Below are 19,624 nucleotides of genomic sequence, written 5' to 3'. Positions count from 1 at the left end.
GTGACCCTTTATGACACACAGAAAAAAACTTCATGGTCTCCCAAGATCTGGCACAACTATTTGTCTAATCTCACTACTTTGTTTCATCGTCATCGTAACTGTGTACTCAGGGCCTGCTATATAGCAGCCACTGTGCTGGGGACACCAGGATAAAAAAAAAAAATCACTACCTTTAAAGAGCTCATTATCTAGAGGGAGAAACAGACAAGATAAATACAATACAGGGTCTCAGTGTAATAAGTGGAAAAATGGCTATAGAGGATACATCAAAAGCACTCAGGGAGGCCTTAGATAATGTTTTCATCATTTTCTGAACCCATCATGCACATTCCTGACCCAAAGCTTTTTGCTCATGTTTCCCTTAACGTGGACTCTCTTCTCCTATCACATATGACTTCAGCTTCAGCATTCAAGAATATTACTACCATTGCCCAAACTGGTATTCTTTCTTGGAACTTGCCATCTGCTTAATTTCCTCCATTTGTTCCATGTTTACCTATATTCCAAGGTAAATAAGCTAAATTCTGTATTTAAGTGATATGAGAAAAAGTATTCTTCATTATCAATGAAGATATGAAACTTGCTGGGGGCACTTACGCGTACTGTTTGCCGATGACTTGACAGAGGTGGGGAAAAGGGAATGACAGAAATGATAATGTTAGAAACTACTGACATACAACCCAAAGATAAACATCTCCGATTTTTTTAAACCAACAAGAAAGCATATTCAATTTGCAGAGAACATATTTTACACTACGCTAAAAAAAAAATGTTAGAATAGTGAACTCAACCAAAACAGGTAGAGAACTGCTTCTTATTAACAGTTAAACACCAGATGGGCAAGAGATAATTAAACTAGACTTTTTTTAAACGTACCTTGAGAATTTTGAAAACCTGGCAGATTTTGCAAAACTTCAAATGCCTGTCTATAAAGGCTCTTGGTTAAGATTTCATGTGCAATTGTACAGAGCAGATTATGTCGATTGAGCACATCCAGTCTATCGCAAGGCCACAGTGGTGTATTGATTATCCATTCTGACTCTTCCACAAAGAAAAAAGTATGAATAATTTACACCATTAAAATTACACTGAATGGTTTATCATAACTTAATGTTTTAAAATATTTTTTGAAGTGGCAAAACTTAAGTATGTGTACTCAGAAAAGATAACCATGTTTCAAACTTATTAACAACATATATACCTACTCCTCACTTATCAACCATCCTGTTATCTGACTTTTCGCATTCATAATAGCAAAAAATCTACTATCTGACTATTTTGTGCATTAACAACATACATCTAGCAGCGAGGCCAAGTAATGAGGCGAGAGTAACACTGGCTGTGGTGGTTATGTGTCACCTTGGCTGGGCCATCATTTTCAGTGGTTTTGCAGTTATGTAATGATGTAATTTGGCAGTTATGTAATGATGTAGTCATCTTCCATTTTGTGATCTGATGTGGTCATCCTCTGTTTTTGCGTAGTGCTGATTTTCACATAACGACCTGGTCTTTGGAACCTAACCATGTTGATAATGGGCTACTGGGGTGCTAAACTGTTAGAAATACCAATACTCTACCTAATACACTCAAGCATTATGTACATAATGAAACACATAATGAAACACTGCACTATAACACTCAAATCATGTTTCAGTGTTCTTTTCAACCAGACTAAGTGCAGGAGTAATGTAATCCTTTTATTTTGTGGTCTTCCTGTAACAAGGAATACAAAAAGTACTGAAGAAAGATTTGATCATTCAAGTCCACAATGCCAAAATAAAGCTTTAAGCACCCAGTACACAGCTTTAAGACGAGCTTGTTTTTAAATTAGTAGAGTTCATCTGACTGACTGATTGAACAGATTTAGACTATGTGCTAGGCAATGTTCTAAGTGCTTTACAAATATTAAGTCATTCAGACAGATATCTTCAGTAACTTACTCCTAAATTTGCTTAAATTTACTGTATAGAGAAATCTAAATATACACCCACTCCTCACTTACCAATCAATATGGTTAGGTTCCAAAGACCAGGTCGTTCTGTGAAAATTGGTGTTATGTGAAAATGGAGTATGACCACATCAGATCACAAAATGGAGGATGACTACATCATTACATACTGCCAAACCACTGAGAATAATGGCCTAGCCAAGTTGACACACAACCTTCACCATCACAGCTATTGTTACTCTTGCCTTGCACCTCAGTGTTCGTCACTGACAGACGTATGTTGTTAATGTGCAAAATAGTCAGACAGAAGATTTTTTTACTATTGTTGTAAAGGCGAAATGTTGGATAACAAGGTATTAGTCAATAAGTGAGGAGTAAGTGTACTTCATATGTTGAAAAACTGCATAACTCATCTGTTAAATAGAATTCCCATTAAAAGTAAAATTTTTATATCACCATTGCTTATAAGGTAAATTTTATTTTGATAAAATCAGTTTCGTTATTTTTCACTAATCATATACCTGGTAGATATATCTCACTTGTAAAAAGTAAACTGTGTAGTCTTTTCTCATAAAAATTGCATTGTTCTTCTTTATTTAGTACTCATTCTTTAGCATTAGAGTAATGGTAGCATTTTTTTGAAACTGTATGATATTTTAAGAGATTCATTTAAAATTCTTACCAAAGTGTGTAGCTATATTAAAAAAAATGAATTGGTAATTTGATATACCAAAGTTATAACTGAAAATTAGGAAGACACTTGGATAGTAACACCTTTTAATTCACCTACTCCAAACTAGTTCACAACTCTAGCAACATACTTTTATGAGAATCTTATGAGAATTAAATTCCTAAGAATAAAAAATAGTTTACTAGCATTATTTAAGACTAGTTTTATAAACATAAAAGTTCTTACTACAGTAAGAAAATCTTCACGTTTTTCTCTGTTCTACAATTGGGCAATATTTGCCATTTGTCTAAAAATCTCAGAGTCAGAAGGCAAACAAATTTTCTGTAACAGCCACTCTTTATCTACTTACCTTCTAACATATGCATATTCAGTTATTACTTGGGAAAGATTATGAGTGTTGGCATGGAATATAAAGACTATTAACACAGTCCATGCATCGAAAAAACTTCCAGGCTCATGAGCAAGAACATCAAACAAATAACTATCCTTTACCATGGCGAATACTGTGATGGAATAACACTTAAAGATAACCAGTCTCCCCTTAAAGTATACATTTAATATGGTCCCAATCAAATTTATGAACGGTATTAAAACCTGATTCAATAACTATGAAATTCATCCAAAAGAATAAGCACTTGGGAACAGCAAAGTATAGTTTGGAAAAGGAGTGAGGATGGTCTTGCCTAAAGAGACAGATATCATCACATATTTTAAAGCTACATTAACTATGAAGAGTATGGTGGTAGCACAGACACAGTGAGATCACTGGGAGAGAAGACAAGTGCAGAAACAGGCACAAGCACATCTAAGATTCTAATATATGATAAAAGTGGCACTTCAAGTGGGTAAAGGATGAATTATTCAGTAAATGTGGGGACATTCTGGAGAAATAAAATTAGGTTTCCATCTCACAACAAAATTTAAAACAAACAATGAATCAAAAAATTTGAAGAACATATGGACAAATATACAGTTTTGGGGTGATGAAGGACTGCTTAAAGCATGATGCAGAACAAAAATTATTAAAGATTTAAAAAGTGGTTTATATTAAACAAAAAAAATGTCAGTTGGGCAAAAGAAAAAAACAAAACAAAAAAATCAGAAAGTTACAGGGAAATGAAAAATATTTGCAAATATATAACAGATCAAGGACTATATATAGTCTTGAATATATAAAACTATTAAAATATAAAACAAACAAACAAAAAAAAACGTGCTGCCATCAAATCCATTCTGACTCATAGTGACCCTACAGGACAGAGTAGAACTGCCCCGTAGGGTTTCCAAGGAGCAGCTGCTGGATTTGAACTGCTGACGTTTTGGTCAGCAGCCAAGCTCTTAACCACTGCAACACCAGGGCTCCCATTACAATATAAGGGGACATTATTATACAGTGTGGTATTTCCTAAGTGTACTCTGATGGTACCTGAACTGATTTTAGATCTTACATTATAATTTTAATAGTGATTTATTTGTGTCTTATAAAAAAATACTAAATATAAAAATCATATTAAACTTATGATTTTACAGATATTATTGCTTAGAATGAGGTCAAGTCGGTTGATTTACTTTTAAAATAATGTTTTTATTTTTTTAAAAAACTTCAGTATAAAAAATTCGAGCAAAACAGAAAAGTATTAAAAAAGAAATTAAATAGTTACAATGTCTAGATAAGTAGATGTAAGTGAAACTGTTGAATTAAAATGGAGGGTAAATATGGCCTGGCCTAACACAACTTTGTGCTGAGGATATCTCCCAACTGATTGAAAATGAATAATTTTTTCCTAAATATTAAAACTTCTTGTATGTTTTTATTATTACCGCAGTCATAGTCACTGGTCTGGGTGTTTAAACTAAGCTTTATGCTAAATTTGCTAGTATTAAAAAGTTAACACTTTTATTAAAAAAAAATTACACACACACATTTTCAAAAACTCCAGACATTTTCTCCCTAAAAAAAGAAACCAAACCCGTTGCCGATTCCTATGGAGCCCTAGTGGTGCAGTGTTGAAGAGCTTGGCTGCTCACTAAAAGGTCGACAGTTTGAATCCACCAGGAGCTCTGTGGAAACTCTATGGGGCAGTTCTACTCTGTCCTATAGGGTTGCTATGAGTCGGAATTTTCTCCCTAAGAAGGTGCAAAATCAATAGTGTCAGTGAGGAGTTGGAATGGTAATTTGGTTCATATCACTCTTCCATTCATTCGCTTGCTCACTCATCTACCTCAAGTAGTATTTATGCAACACCTACTCTGTGCCAGTACTACCACAGGTGAAATACTCCTCAATAACTTAAAAAAATAAAAATAAAAAATGGTAACGTTTATGGCAGTGGTTGACAAACTGGGGAATGACTACTTGAAGGGGTGTGGTTTAGGGACACAGGTGAGGTGTGAGAAGAAGTTACTACTTGAGAAAACTGTAGGGCAGTGGTCCTCAAAGTGAGGTCCCCAGACCAGTAATGCCAGCAGCATCTGAGAACTTGTTAGAAATGCAAATTCTCAGGCCCCATCCCAGACTGACTGAATCTGAAACTCTGGGGGTGAGTCCAAAACCATTTGCCATCAAGCAGATTCCAACTCTGTGACACCTCATGTGTGTCAGAGTAGAACTGCTCCACAGGGTTTGCAATGGCTGATTTTTTGGAAGTAGATCACCAGGACTTTCTTCCAAGGCTACTCTGGGTACAGGCTAACCTCCAACCTTTAGGTTAGCAGCTGAGCGCATTAACCATTTGCACCACTCAGGGACTCCAGGGGTGGGCCCAGCACTCTGAATTTTAACAAGCCTTCCAGGGAATTCTGATAGGAACCACAGTCTTAGATTTAAGAAAACAAGGTCAGTATCACCATTTTTGCTCAGGTGGCTCACTGGCTTAGATCTTAGTCTGTTTGTACAGTTTGTGCTTCAATTGTGTTGCAATTTTATAAATTCCATTTAAAGGAAAAAACTAGGTGAATAATAGTACTGGTGTAGTGGTTAAAAATATAGACCTTGTAGTCAGATGCAGACTGGAATTCCTGCTCCACACTTAATTGCTGTGTGACCTTGTCTGAACTTCTGTGTCCTCATCTTGGGATAGTATCACCTACCTCATGGGTACCTCATTGGTGTTAATTAAATGAGATCATACAAGTAACAAATTTAGCACAATGATACAGCAAATACCTCAATTATTATTAAATTGATAATGAAAAGAAACGCTAAAATCAGAAAACAGATGAAGAACATGAACAGGCGATCCACAAAAGAATAAATACAAATGAAAAATAAACAGTTTGATTTCTTTATAAGCAATTAAATGCAAAGTAGAACAGTGAATATCACTTTTACCCTAACAAACTCAATGATGTTAAGGGTGTTTTATAACCTGTATCCTCACTGCTAAGAAGACTACAAATTAGTGCAACCTTTCTTAGGGTGTAAAGAATTTTTGCTTTCTATTAACAGAGATAAGACCTGTATGGAATGTATTATTAATAGCCAGATTAGGATTTATATAACCTGGAATGCATCAGTCTGTCTGTCTGATAATCAAAACCCATAATATTGGGCACTAACACCTGGGACTATTTGTATGTACCAGTGACCCCCATGAGGACAATGTTTGTATAAAAAATATACCTAAGCAATCGTTCTCTGGAATTTTTTCACAAAGGAGGGCTTTCTAATAAACCCAAAATATCCTACCTGCAAATGTGAATGGCAATAAGGGCAAATTTGGCAACATTTACCAAAAAGCTTTAAAATGCCTTTATACCCTTTAGCCCAGCAATTCCACCAGAATTTATCCTAAGGAAATAATAAAGATTTAGCAGGGATGCTTAGCAGGGATCATTGTTTATAAAAGAAATTTGAAAACAAGCTAGTTCATAAAAGTAGATTCATGGAATAAGACATGTAGATCTCGAGGTAGATATTTTTTCATAAGATGGAAAAGCTGGCAGCCCATTAAATAATGATGTAGAAAAAAACACAGGGCACAAAACAGTATGTATAGTATATTAAACGGGATAATAATCATTGCTGTGTGACTGAATGATAAGGGGTTTTTCTCATCAGTTTTGCTTATCTACCTTTTCAGATTTGTCTACAATGAATATGTATCACTTATATAAAGACAATAAAAGTTATTTTAAAATTCAATGGAAGTTTCTTAACAAATGGCATAACTTTTTACAAAATGTATATTCTAGATCGCTAAGACATCTATTTTTCAGCCCCCAAGCCATGATTATAAAATTATAAAGCTTTTAAGGTTTTCTTTATGCTGGTAAGAGGAGAAGACAGGGTAGGAATTTGTTGCTCATTTGCCAGGTTACAAAGTACTGGCTCTGGAGAAAGAGTTTTAAATGTCAAAATAAGAATCCAAAACAACAGACTTCTCACCATAAAGTCTGCCACCCACTAAACCAAAAATGTGTGAAGCATTTTCCATTTCCCAAACTTGAGTAATGTATGTACTCTTTAAAAGAAAGTTTAGTAGGTAATAAATAAACCTTTTTTAAAAAGGAAAAAAATGTAGAAAAAATACATGTAAAAAGTAAACCTGCCTCTCATCCCTGTCCTCCAAGTGCTCAATTCCTCTTTCCTGAGGCAACTTGTGCATCCTTCCAAAATATTTTATGGCTATATAAGCAAATATGTATGCATCCATTTTATCTCTTTACACAAATGGTAGCATACTGTACACACTGTTCTGCATATTCTTTTTTTCACTTGGCAATAGATCCTGGAGATCATTCCAAATGAATATCTGTAGATCTGCCTCATCCTACTCCAGCACATGGCAATTCCACAGTTTAATTAACCCATACTCTCTTAATGGGCATTTAAGTTGTCTGGAATCTTTTGTTATTATTGTTGGTGGTAACTAAAGATTCCAGATAACTTCTAGTGCACACTCTTGTATATATGTGCAAATGTATTTGTAGGAGAAACCCCTAGAAATGGAGTTAATAGAGTAAATACACATTTTTAATTTTCGACAGATTATTCTGCCAAAAAAACAGACAATGTGAATGTGTTTCTCTATACTCTCACCAAAAGTATATCACAAAATTTGATCTTTGTTAGTCTGACAGGTTCAAAATGGTATTTTTAAATTTTAATAAATATTTCTCTTATTACAGGTGAAATTACAAGTAATACTATCATTTGTATTAATATTTCCTTTCTTGGGAACTGTCTGTTGACTGCGGAACCCCTTAAGAACAAAAAAAATATGGGGACAAATTAGTATACTTCTGTGGACCTTTCTTTTGAAGAAATAAAATTCTACTTATATAAATGACATTCAATTGACACAGTCACTGCAAACAAGAATTCTGTGTTTATAAGTGATAGAATTTTTAAGATAATCATCGAAATTAAAAATATTTCAAAATCTCCATAGACTACTCTGTGCCCTCCCCTCATCCTTCCCACTTTCCCCCAGTCTCTAGTTTTGAGAAAATTTAGTTTTGCCAGAAACTTTCAGGCAGAAGTTTCCTATCACAAGATGATCCAAACCCATTTTTATCAACTATCTTACCCTTCCCATTTCTTGCCACATCGCTTCTTTCTTACAGAATTTGTGAGCCCTGGCTTGCATTTCGCTCATTTCTATGTTTATATCTTAGTCACTCTTTCCCACTAGGAAACCCCACCCAGGCTGACACTATGTTTGCTAAGTTGAAGAAAACCTTTTCCAACAAGCCTTTCACCATGAAGTCCACTCATGACCTTTATATTCCATATAAAGCACTTTGAACAAAGACAAGGATTTAATATGCGTGTGTATATGTATATGCATATGTATGTGTGCTAGTCTATGTGTTTGTGTGCTAACATATGTGTGTTTAGTGTAAAGGTTATCTATTTGCCTTATTCACACATATATTTCATCTTCACACCTAACTTTGAGATTCTTGATTTTTCTTCATTCTTATCCCATTATATCAAATAAAATCTGCCTGATGGGTCATGCAGTCAGACACCACACTGTGCCACTATTGTTCTAAGTTTTTATTTATCATACCAAATGAACCTCAGATGTTTCTGCTGGTTTAATTTAACTGTAATTTCTGCTAGATGGATTGCCTTACTAGGGAAAGTAAGCTTTACCTGTCTTGGTTTGAAGTCAAATTTGCCTATACATGAGAAGACATAGTTTATGCAGATAACAACTAGGATTTCCCTGTGTTAACAGCTGAAATCCCTGGGCTCTGAAGCTGAACTTTCTGGATTTGAATCTAGCCTCCACTCCTTACTTGCTATGTCATTTTGGGCAAGTTGATTAATATCTTTGACAGCATTTTCTTATCTATAAAACAGCGACTGTAATAGTTCCAAACTCATGGAGTTTCTGAAGATCGATTGCGATAATCAAGGTAAAGCAGTTACATGGTGCCTAGCCTATAGTTCACACAGTTTCTCCTTAAAGCTAGGTTAATTCTCCCCTTTCAGCTTATACCACCTTTCCTACCCACATGTTCACTTTCAGTTTTGACATCCATAATTCAATATCAACTTAAGGTAATTACAAAGAGAAGAATTATGACAAGTTTACCACACTATTTTATGCTTGCATATAACAGAACTTACCCCTCAATACCCAAATGGCACCATCTAGACTTCCACTTTTGAGAAAAATTTCTGCTGCAATATTCACAATTTGACATCTTGATGCTAACATCTCAGGCCCTGTAAGTCCTTTTAAACTTGTAAAATGTATTTTTAATTCATATAGTTTATCTAAGACCTTTCTTCCCTAGAGTAAAAATAAAGAACTAATTGAGTACCAATCATTCACAGTACTACAGAGATATAAAGTCACTGATAATTATGCAGAAGCCAATCATCCAGTTTTGAATCATCATTCTAGACTGATGGTTTTTCAAACTGCTCCAACACTCTCCTTAAACCCCTTCTTGCTCAGCCACAAAAATGAAGGGGAGGGGAGCAAGCAGGACTTTGCCGCATATTAGCCCTCCTCTCCACCTCCATCCCCAGGCCTCCTTTATCAATAGTTCTTTCATCTGTTTTATATACTGTGCTTCCCCTTAAGATTTCATCTGGCAAAAGAATTGCATCCCTTAAAGTGGTAAAGTACTGATAATATATGTTTCCTCTTCTTCTGCTGACTTCTCTGAGATCCAAGAGGGAGACAATGGAAAGAAAGATAATTTGTTTTCAACTTAGATAAAGATTAGTTAAAAAAAAAAGGTAAAATTGTTGGCAGAAAAAAATGTTTTTTATTCATTAGGCTATTTCATGTATTCTACATCAAGACTGCCTTTGGTCTGGACATCATAAATTGGACATATAATTTTATACCAGGGGTAGGCAAACTTTTTCTGTAAATGGCCAGACAGTAAATATTTTAGGCTTTGCAGACCACATTTGGTCTGCTGAATGTTCTTCTTTCTTATTTTTTTTAAAAATTATAACCCTTAAAAAAATGTAAAAACATTCTTACCTTACAGACCATACAAAAACATACTGAGGGCCAGATTCAGCCTGCAAACCTTAGTATGCAGACCTCTGTTTTATATTATAGTCTAGATAGTTCTGAGTAAGATGCTTATGATGTCAAAGAATTTTCAATTTGACTGTTTAAATGAGTTCATTTTTTTCAAAGAATACCTTTAGTTTAATTTCAATGGTTTCATCTTTGTGTTAAAAAATTCATACTAAATACAATAATAAATAAAATGTTCACTCTAAGTAAGGAATTAAAAATTTTTAGTTAAAATACAGGCAAAAATTCATCAAGCTTTTATGTCTTAAGAAAAAATAACCAAATAAAATTAAAATATACTTTAAAACATTACTAAAATCAAAGAGTTCTCAAAAAGGATCTTCTTGTTAGGTAATCTTCAAATTCTTAAGCATTAAATATCAAATAAATCCATGCTATCACCATCATTAAGTGAGGCTGTGAGAGTAGGGATGAGGTACATCTTGCTCATTTCAGGCCTACCACACAGTAAGTGCTGAACCTCTGTGAAAGATGTCAATTTTTCTAGACAACCATTTTGGTGTTTTTGAAAAACTTTTATTCATTTTGCATGCATATGAGTGACCAAAAAAAAAAACCAAACTTGTTGCCACCGAGTCGATTCTGACTCATAGCAACCCTACAGGACAGAGGAGAACAGCCCTACAGAGATTCCAAGGAGCGCCTGGTGGATTTGAACTGTTGACCTTTTAGCTAGCAGCCGAACTCTTAACCACTATGCCACCACAGTTTCCATGTGAGTGACCATATACTTAAATGTTACTGACCACAGGTTCAATTGTGAAATAGCCTCTTTAAAAAATAAAGGCAGAACATAAGATACATTTTAATAGTTGATCAGATAGAGACTACTCTTAACTACTCCACTCTTTATACAGCTCTACCCCTCACCACTTCCTTCCTATTTTGGATTTTCTTGTCCTCTACTTCACTGAACTTTGTTAAATCCCAAGTTTCCAAGTGTTTGAGTCTGTAACTTCACATGCCACCTCAAGGAAATCTAAAGAACAGCAGTACAATTTGTCTAGAGACACTAGATCACTCCTACAGTGACTGAGTCTCAAAGTTAGAAATCAAGATATATGGTATAGTGTAGTATTCCAGAATATTTTATGAGGTGACATTTAAGGAGTTCTGCTAATTGTGAGTATCCTGGTTCATTTCTGAGCTCTTCAAAAATTATAATGCTACTGAACTCAGGAGTTGGCAAAATAAATTTTGAATTTAATGTTACTTCAAATAAATACGGCTTTTAGCATGGCTTTCTAAGTATTCCTTATACTGACATTCTTCATAGCAGTTAGTCACATGCCACATCCTTTCCACATTTGTCTAATATACCACCTAATAATTCCTTCCTAGTCTGGGTCTCAGTTTGTCACCTGTAGTGATTAAGACCAAATTCCTAATTTCTGAGGTTAAACTATATTGTTTTAAAACTAACATTTAAAAAATTATTTTCAAACTAACATTCTCTATACCAAGCCCGAACAAAAATTTAATAAAGTACCTTGGACCACTGTAACAATTTGTGATAGAAGTACATAGCATTGATTCCAATTCTTCCCAGCAAAGTTTTATCCACTTCACTATTTTGTGGATCTTTACTAACTGAAACACAAAGTAGACATATGGAAGAAAGTGAAAAAAAATCACTCAAAATGATGGAAAAAGCAAATTAACACAGAATTACAGATACTACCCTACAGACTGAGGGTCAGCAAACTATAACCTGTGGGCCTTATCTGGTACATAGCCTGTTTTTGTACAGCTCATGAACTGAGAATGGTTTGTATATTTTTAAAGGGCTGTTAACAAAGAAAGAAAGTAAACTACACAACAGAGACCATATGTGGTATGTGCAAAGCCTAAAATATTTACTATCTCGCCCTTTACAGAAAAAAATCTGCCTACCTCCGATAACGACTATGGTAGTGAATAATAGCTCATGTAAAACAAACAAACAAAAAAATACCACAAACTCAAAAGTGTGTGACTTTTGTTTACTTGTAATAGTAAGGATAATATAATGTCAAAAATTCAGGTGTTTGTTATAACTTGCTAGCAATAATTTTAACAATTTTACTAATCTTTATGAAAAGAAAAATAAGTACATGAAACATGATACTAAAACACCAAGTTTTTACTTTATCTCGTTATAATCTAAACAATAAATACATGGAGAAATTTACAGAGAAAGAAGGTGTATCTGAAACCTAAAATTTCAATTTACCTCTAACAAGGAAAACACTAAGAGCTTTACACTCCTGTTAAGAACACCACACCACTCTAACACACCATTATCAGACTAAAACAATGACAGTTTACCTGTTTCAGCAAATTCACAAAAAGGAACACCTGGTCTCTCTTCTTTAAAGTCTTTTGTTAGTGTTTCAGCAATACAAGCACAAAATCTCTGGAAATCTGCAAATTTCTCACAGCCTATTTTTACGTTAATGTATAAATTTCCCAATTTGGTCCAGTCGCCTTTTTCTTTACAGTGCTATTAAAATTATTAAATGTGAAAGGAAGGAAGGAATGAAGGAATAAAGAAAACCACATCATTTATGCAAAGATTATGGGCTAGACATATGTAGGTATTAGATACACAGAAATTAGTAAAACATAATCTCTGTAAATTTTATAAACTCACTGACAAGTGTTACAACTTCTATAACATGCTATCGTACACTTCAATTTTCTGACTATAGCAAAGCCTCTATATATTCAAGATGGCAATGCACATTTAATTATCTAGTTCCTAATGCACTTAATGATATCCTCTCCAAAACTGAACTACACAGTGGAGATAGATTTTATGGGAATATATGACTTGCTTGTCATTTTGGGTAAGATGCTTAATATCTCTCACAGTATTTTCTTATCTATAAAACAGGGATTGCATTGGTTCCAAACTCATGGGGTTTCTATGAAGATTAATTGGTATAACCCAGGTAAAGTATTTAGTATGGTGCCTAGCCCATAATTCATGCATTTCTGCTTTAAAGCTGTCTTCACGGCAACACATTATTACTTTCAGAGGCTGTACTTTACCATTAGTTCACCATTTATGATTTGGGGCTTGTATATCTTTTTGAGCAAATACATTTCTACAAGAGGGGCTACAAAATAAATTTCAGTAAACTTAACATTTTCCTACTAGTTTCTGTGATAAACTAAGAAACAGTTTTCCACACCAACAAAAAGTTGTTCCAAGGATTCATGATATTACTTAAGGCTAGACCAATAAATAATAGCTAAGTACAAAAATGATATTAAATTTAAAAAACAAAATCATGCTGAAAGTCTCTATTTCTTATGCTGTAAGCATCTGGAGAGCTTAGTGTGATCCTGGTTTTCCCCATCATTTCACCCACTGCAGTGATCCACCAGTCATGACTTATGCACTGAGGAGGTCTGTCCAGCCGTAAGTATTAAAGGCTGAGCTGTGAAATACTATTATTATTATTTTACCTTAATAAAATTAATTTTGAAATGGAACTAGTTATTTTTAGAAAAGTCCAAAACTCCAGAAACTAACATGTATGTTTGCATTTCAAAATATTAACATGTAAACAAACAAACTAGTTTGTTTTCTCTGTATAACAGCCAAATTTCTAAAACTGTTGCTAAAATGGAGTTATTATTCAAACTTTTTGTTACTGGTGTAAGAAATTCCAGCAATTTATTTAAAAAACAAGTGTCTCTTTCTGTACAATTTTTCCATAAACCTAAAACTGCTCTTAAAAATAAATCTATAAAGCAAAAAAAAATCATACCTCTATTTCATTCAAGGCTGAATCTAAATCACACTTCCAATTCTTTTTAAATTGCCTCATCTGTAACCTTTGACAATAAACAAGGTTTAATTATGCTTATGTTCACCCCGCAAAGAGTTATTATTGCTCCTAATTCATTTGTACTGTAGTTTATGTCTAAAAGCATAGAGAAAATTGAATACAATAGTATACTATAAAAATTCTTCAGAGTTGAAGAAAATGGCAACTGCAGAGTTACCTACCTCATACTAATTTCCTCCCCAAACAATAGGCAACAAGAAGGAAAAAGTATATTCCACATAAAACCATACCTCCAGCCTAACTTGAAGGCAAAGAATGCCAAAACTTTAAAACAACTATGTATAAAAACAGGAAAAAAAACCCAAATACCAGCACATGCTCTCTACCTCTCCCACCCCATACTCAATGCTCCACAAGGATTTGTGGCAACCAAAGACAGGCCAAAACAAAAAACACAAAGTAAGTTATCACACAAAAAAACCTGTGGGGAGAACAGAAGAGGGAAGTTAGCAGAGGGACCTAACACTGATTCAAAAATAAAAGCATTTGAAAATGCTAAAAAAGTGTCTGGGCAAATCAGAAGCAACCTAAAATGCACAGCTTCTGGGAAAGAGAAAGAGAAAAATGAAGAGAGAAGCACCCTTTGGCAAGTGGAAAGAGGAAAAGAAGAAAAGGAGGAAAATTTAGGGTCCTGCAAGACAAAAGAAAATTAGAAGTATCACAGCTCCACCACCAAAATAAACACAAAACCCCAGCAGAGTACCTGGATTTTCCTACACAGGCATAAGAGGGTGCTATTTAACTAGGAGTATTGTAAAACACTCAACTATCATAAAAATGAACAAAAGAAAAGTCCACACAGAGTTATTACAGAAAATCAGGAAACAAAATTTTACACGTAACAATTGAGAAAATTTTCCCTTGAGAAACAACCATGAAGTAGAAAAAACTGTAAGTCCATATTCTAAACAGATTTAAATATACTCAAATAAGCATTTGAGGATAAAACTACTTTGGATCAGATATTCAAAAACTAAAAACAGAAATGAGCAAAAGAGGGTGAAAGGAAAAGAGGATTAACTCAGGAAGGAAATGGAAGAAAAGGACAAGATAATCTCAAAAATGAAGAATTCATTCTATGCCTTTTGCTTCTTTTTCTTGCCTTCTGTGCTGGCTAGGACTTTCAGTACTATGTTGAACAAGAGTGGTGTGAGCAGACATCCTTGTCTTTTCTCAATCTTAAAACGAAAGCATTAAGTCTTTCACTTAAGTATGTTAGCTGTAGACTTCTTAATAGGTGCTCTTTATCAAGTTGAAGTATTTTTCCTCTATTCCTAATCTGCTAAGAGCTTTTTTTAATCATGTATAAACCAAAACCAAAACCAAATCCATTGCTGCCAAGTTGATTCCCACTCACAGTGACTCTGTATGACAGAGAACTGCCCCATAGGGTTTCCAAGGAGCAGCTGATGGATTCGAACTGCTGACCTTTTGGTTAGCAGCCAAGCTCTTAATCACTGCACGACCAGGGCTCCTTTTTATCGTGTATGGGTATTGAATTTTGTTAAATGACTTTTCTGTATTAATTGATATGATCATGTAATTTTTCTCCTTATGTTGACATGGTGGATTACATTGATTTTCAAGTATTAAACCATACACACTCCATTTGGACATGGTGTATAATTCTTTTTATATATTGTTGTGAGTTGATATGCTAGTATTTTGTTGCAGATTTCTGCATGTAAATTCATGAGATACTGGTTTAGACTTTTCTCCTTTTTTGGGAGGGGTGGTACTCTCTTTGGTTTTCTTTTTGAGGAATTGCTTCCTTTCATCTAAGTTGTTGAGGTTATGTGTGTGTAGTGTCATTCTAATTAAACACTTATTATCCTTCTAGTGGCTGCAGGATGTATACTGATAACCCGTTTCATTCCTAATATTGGTAATTTGTTTTTTATCTTCATCAGTCTTGCCAGAGGTTCATCAATTTTACTGGTATCTTCAAAGAACCGACTTTGTTTCATTTTCTTGTTTTTCTGTTTTCAGCGTCACTGCTTCCAACTGTCTTTATCATTTCCTTTCTATGCTTTCACTGAGTTTATTTTATTCTTATTTTTTTTGTTTCCTGCAGTAGGAACTTAGATGATTTAGTGCTAACAATTTCCCTCTTAGCATTGCTTTCGCTGCATCCCATAAACTGTGATATGTCACACTTCATTTTTACTCACAGTTTCACTGCTTTTGAGACTTCTTCTTGACTGATGGATTATTTGGAAGTGTGCTGTTTAATTTCCAAGTGTTTGGAGATTTTTCTGTTATCTTTCAATTACTGACTTCCAGGTTTGATTTCATTATGGTCAGAGAATGTACTCTGTATAATTTCAATTATTTTTTATATGTTAAAGTTTGTTTCATAATCCAGAATATGGTCTATCTTAGTGAATGTTCCACAGGAGCTTGAAAAGAATATATTCTGCTGTTTTAGGGTGGAGTGTTCTACAAATGTCTATTAAATCCTGTTGGTTAATTGTGGTGTTCAGTTCTTCTATATTCATGTTGATTTCCTATCTGGTGTTTCTATGCATTGCTGAGACAGGGGTGTCCAAGTCCCCAACTATAATTGTAGATTTGTCTATTTCTCCATTCTATGAGTTTTGTTTCATATATTTTGATGCTATGTTGTTTAGTGTATACACATTTAGAATTGCTGTGTCTTCTTGGTGTACTGACCATTTTATCATTATGTAGAGTTCCTTTTTGTGCCTGGTAATTTCCTTTGCTCTGAAGTCTGCTTTATCTGATATTAATACAGCCACTGATGTCTTGTTTCTATCCTTTTACTTTCAACCTACCTTTATCTTTATATTGGAAGTGAGTTTCTTATAGAGAGCATATACCTGGGTCATACTCTTATATTGACTCTGCCAATCTTTGTCTTTTAATGGTTATATATAGAACGTTTACACTGAAAGTAATTACTCATGTTAGGGCTTAAGTCTACCATTTTATTATTTGGTTTCTGTTGTTCCCTGTTTCTCATTCCTCTGTTTACCTTTCTTTGTCTTCCTGAGGGATTTACTTGAACATTTTTTAGAATTTCATTTTGATTATCTATAGTGTTTTTAAGTACAACTCTTTGTACAGTTTTTTAGTGGATGCTGTAGTGGTCTTATTTTTAAATGTTTTTATTTTATTTTTTTTTAATTTATTGTACTTTAGGTGAAAGTTTACAGCTCAAGTTAATTTCTCATATAAAAATTTATACACATATTATTATGTGACCCTAGTTGCAAGCCCTATAATGTGACAGCATACTCCCCCTTTCCACTCTGGGTTTCCCGTGTCCATTCATCCAGCTCCTATCCCTTTCTGCCTTCTCAACCTGCCTCCGGACAGAAGCTACCCATCTAGTCCTGTGTATCTGCGTGAACTAAGAATCACATTCTTTACGAGTATTATGTTTTATAGCCCACTCTAATCTTTGTCTGAAGAGTTGGCTTCGGGAATGGTTTTAGTTCTGGGTTAAAAGAGTCCGGGGTGCTCTTACTTTTTGACCTAGTAATTCTACTTCTAAAAATGTACCCTAAAGATACACTTTCAACAATACACAAATACATATGCTGAAGGTTATTCACTGCAGCATTATTTGTAATTCCAAGATACTGGGGACAACCTTAATGCCATACACTAGACAGTGGTTGAATAATCTGTAGTACATCCACACAATGGAATACTTTGCAGCTATAAAGAAGAATGGAGAAGTTCTCTATGAACTTATTTACAGTGATTTCTAGTATATACTGTTAAGTAAAAAAGACAAAGCTCAAAAGAGTATTTACTGTATGCTACCTTTACATAAGAAAGAAATCGATATAAGAAAATATATATGCCTTGTGCATTGTCCTCTTTTAAGAACTATCATATGGGGTCAAATTGATAACTGCAACTTGAAAGACTAGATAGGAAACTTAGGGGGCAGTGAGCTTATGTTAACAGGGGAGAAACAATTTGGAAAACGAGGGTGAGAATCGTCGCACAACTTGAAGAATGTAATCAATACTGAACTGTACATGCACAAATTGTTGAACTGGTATATGTTCTACTGTATACATTCTCAACAACAACAAATAAATTATAAAAGAAAAGAAAAGAAAATATACACGTGTCTACTTATTACAGGAGGGATAAACCAGAAACTAAAAAGACCAGTTACTTCCAGCGTGTGGGTGGAAAATGAGTAGAAAGAAAGAGGGAAGGGATATGGGGTAGTAGGGATAAGAAGGAGCAACGCTTCTCACTGCATACTCTTTAGTACAGCTTTGACTCTTAGAACAAATAGCAATGTTTCACACATCTCTGCCTTCCCAAATAAATAAATCAACTAGGATGTGAGAAGAACAAAAAATATAAACAGTAACAGATAAACCTAAGTGCACTACAAATGAACAACATAATCACACTACATGGGAACGGGAAGAAAAGAACCAACCTAAATAACTTAGAAAAGAGTATTTTGGCTGAATACAGTAAGGCTAAAGACAAAAATAACTTTATACAAATACTGTACTTTAGATAGTAAATTTTTTTCAGAGGAGTGGGTTAGCAAATTCTGAAACTATCTTATGTGAATATTAGAATTAAATGAGTAAATACATTGTAGATAATGAGAGTCAGATTTTTCACTGTCAGAGAAAGAATTTATAAATAAGAAAAGTGGGAAGGCTGGAAGGAACCCTGTGATGTTAGACTGGAACTGAACTATCAGCATGAACTAAGGCACACACACACACACACACACACACAGACAGTAACAAATACACTTCTGTGTCCGTATGGCTAGTATACATATAACTTTTTAGCCCTGTCCACTGAGAAGACCTAGATGCAATGATACTCCAGTAGCATGAGCACATCCAGCACTCAGATGTTAGTTTCTAAATACCAGTCTCCAATAAAAAGAACCACAGCCCCCTGGAGAAGTGGTTGTTTCAACCCTGAGGCAGGGAAAGTACAAGATGAACCTTGAATATCTTGTGGCTCCATAAAATAAGCAAATGCTAGAAAATTGATTGGAACATATAGAAACATTAGAGGAACCAACCTAAAGGAATTCCTAAAGGCAAATCTGGAACAATTTGAGCAACAAAATTAATAATGGTAGTGTCATGGATTGAATTATGTGCCCCCAAAATACGTGCCAACTTGGCTAGGGCATGATTCCCAGTATTGTGTGACTGTTCACCATTTTGTCATCTGATGTGATTTTCCTATGTGTTGTAAATCCTACCTCAATGATGTTAATGAGGCAGGACTACAGGCAGTTACGTTAGTGAGGCAGGACTCAATCTACAAGATTAGGCTGTGTCTTAAGTCAATCTCTTCTGAGACATAAAAGAGAGAAGTGAGCAGAGAGACATGGGGACCTTATACCCCCAAGAAAAGCAGTGCTGGGAGCAGAGCGCATCCTTTAGACCCAAGGTTCCAGCGCTGAGAAGCTCCTACACCAGGGGAAGATTGATGACAAGGGCCTTCCTCCAGAGCTGACAGAGAAAACCAGCCTTCTCCTGGAGATGGCACCCTGAATTTGGACTTCTAGCCTCCTAGACTGTGAGAGAATAAACTTCTGTTTGTTAAAGCCATCCCTTGTGGTATTTCTGTTATAGCAACACTATATAACTAAAAC

At 34.7% G+C, this 19,624-nt stretch overlaps 1 protein-coding gene across 2 annotated transcripts in view; it reads right to left on the bottom strand.

Moving 5' to 3' along the window:
- TOPAZ1 (testis and ovary specific TOPAZ 1) overlaps positions 1-19,624 on the bottom strand; it is a 76,189-nt gene that overhangs the window by 12,725 nt on the left and 43,840 nt on the right. The window contains exons 13-17 of one of the 2 annotated variants that reach the window (XM_004368442.2): positions 13,918-13,984; positions 12,467-12,641; positions 11,649-11,749; positions 9,223-9,388; positions 877-1,041 (exon numbers count right to left, since the gene is read on the bottom strand). In XM_004368442.2, coding sequence (XP_004368499.1) covers positions 877-1,041; positions 9,223-9,388; positions 11,649-11,749; positions 12,467-12,641; positions 13,918-13,984 — 674 coding nt within the window. Of the gene's footprint in view, positions 1-876; positions 1,042-9,222; positions 9,389-11,648; positions 11,750-12,466; positions 12,642-13,917; positions 13,985-19,624 lie in introns of those variants that run through there. The other variant, XM_023726119.1, reaches the window with a different exon arrangement.

Source organism: Trichechus manatus, unplaced genomic scaffold (genome assembly GCF_000243295.1).
Source record: "Trichechus manatus latirostris isolate Lorelei unplaced genomic scaffold, TriManLat1.0 scaffold00001, whole genome shotgun sequence".
Classification (NCBI taxonomy): Eukaryota; Metazoa; Chordata; class Mammalia; order Sirenia; family Trichechidae; genus Trichechus; species Trichechus manatus.
The sequence above is the reverse complement of the archived record's forward strand: the minus strand, read 5'-3'. Positions and strand labels throughout refer to the sequence as shown.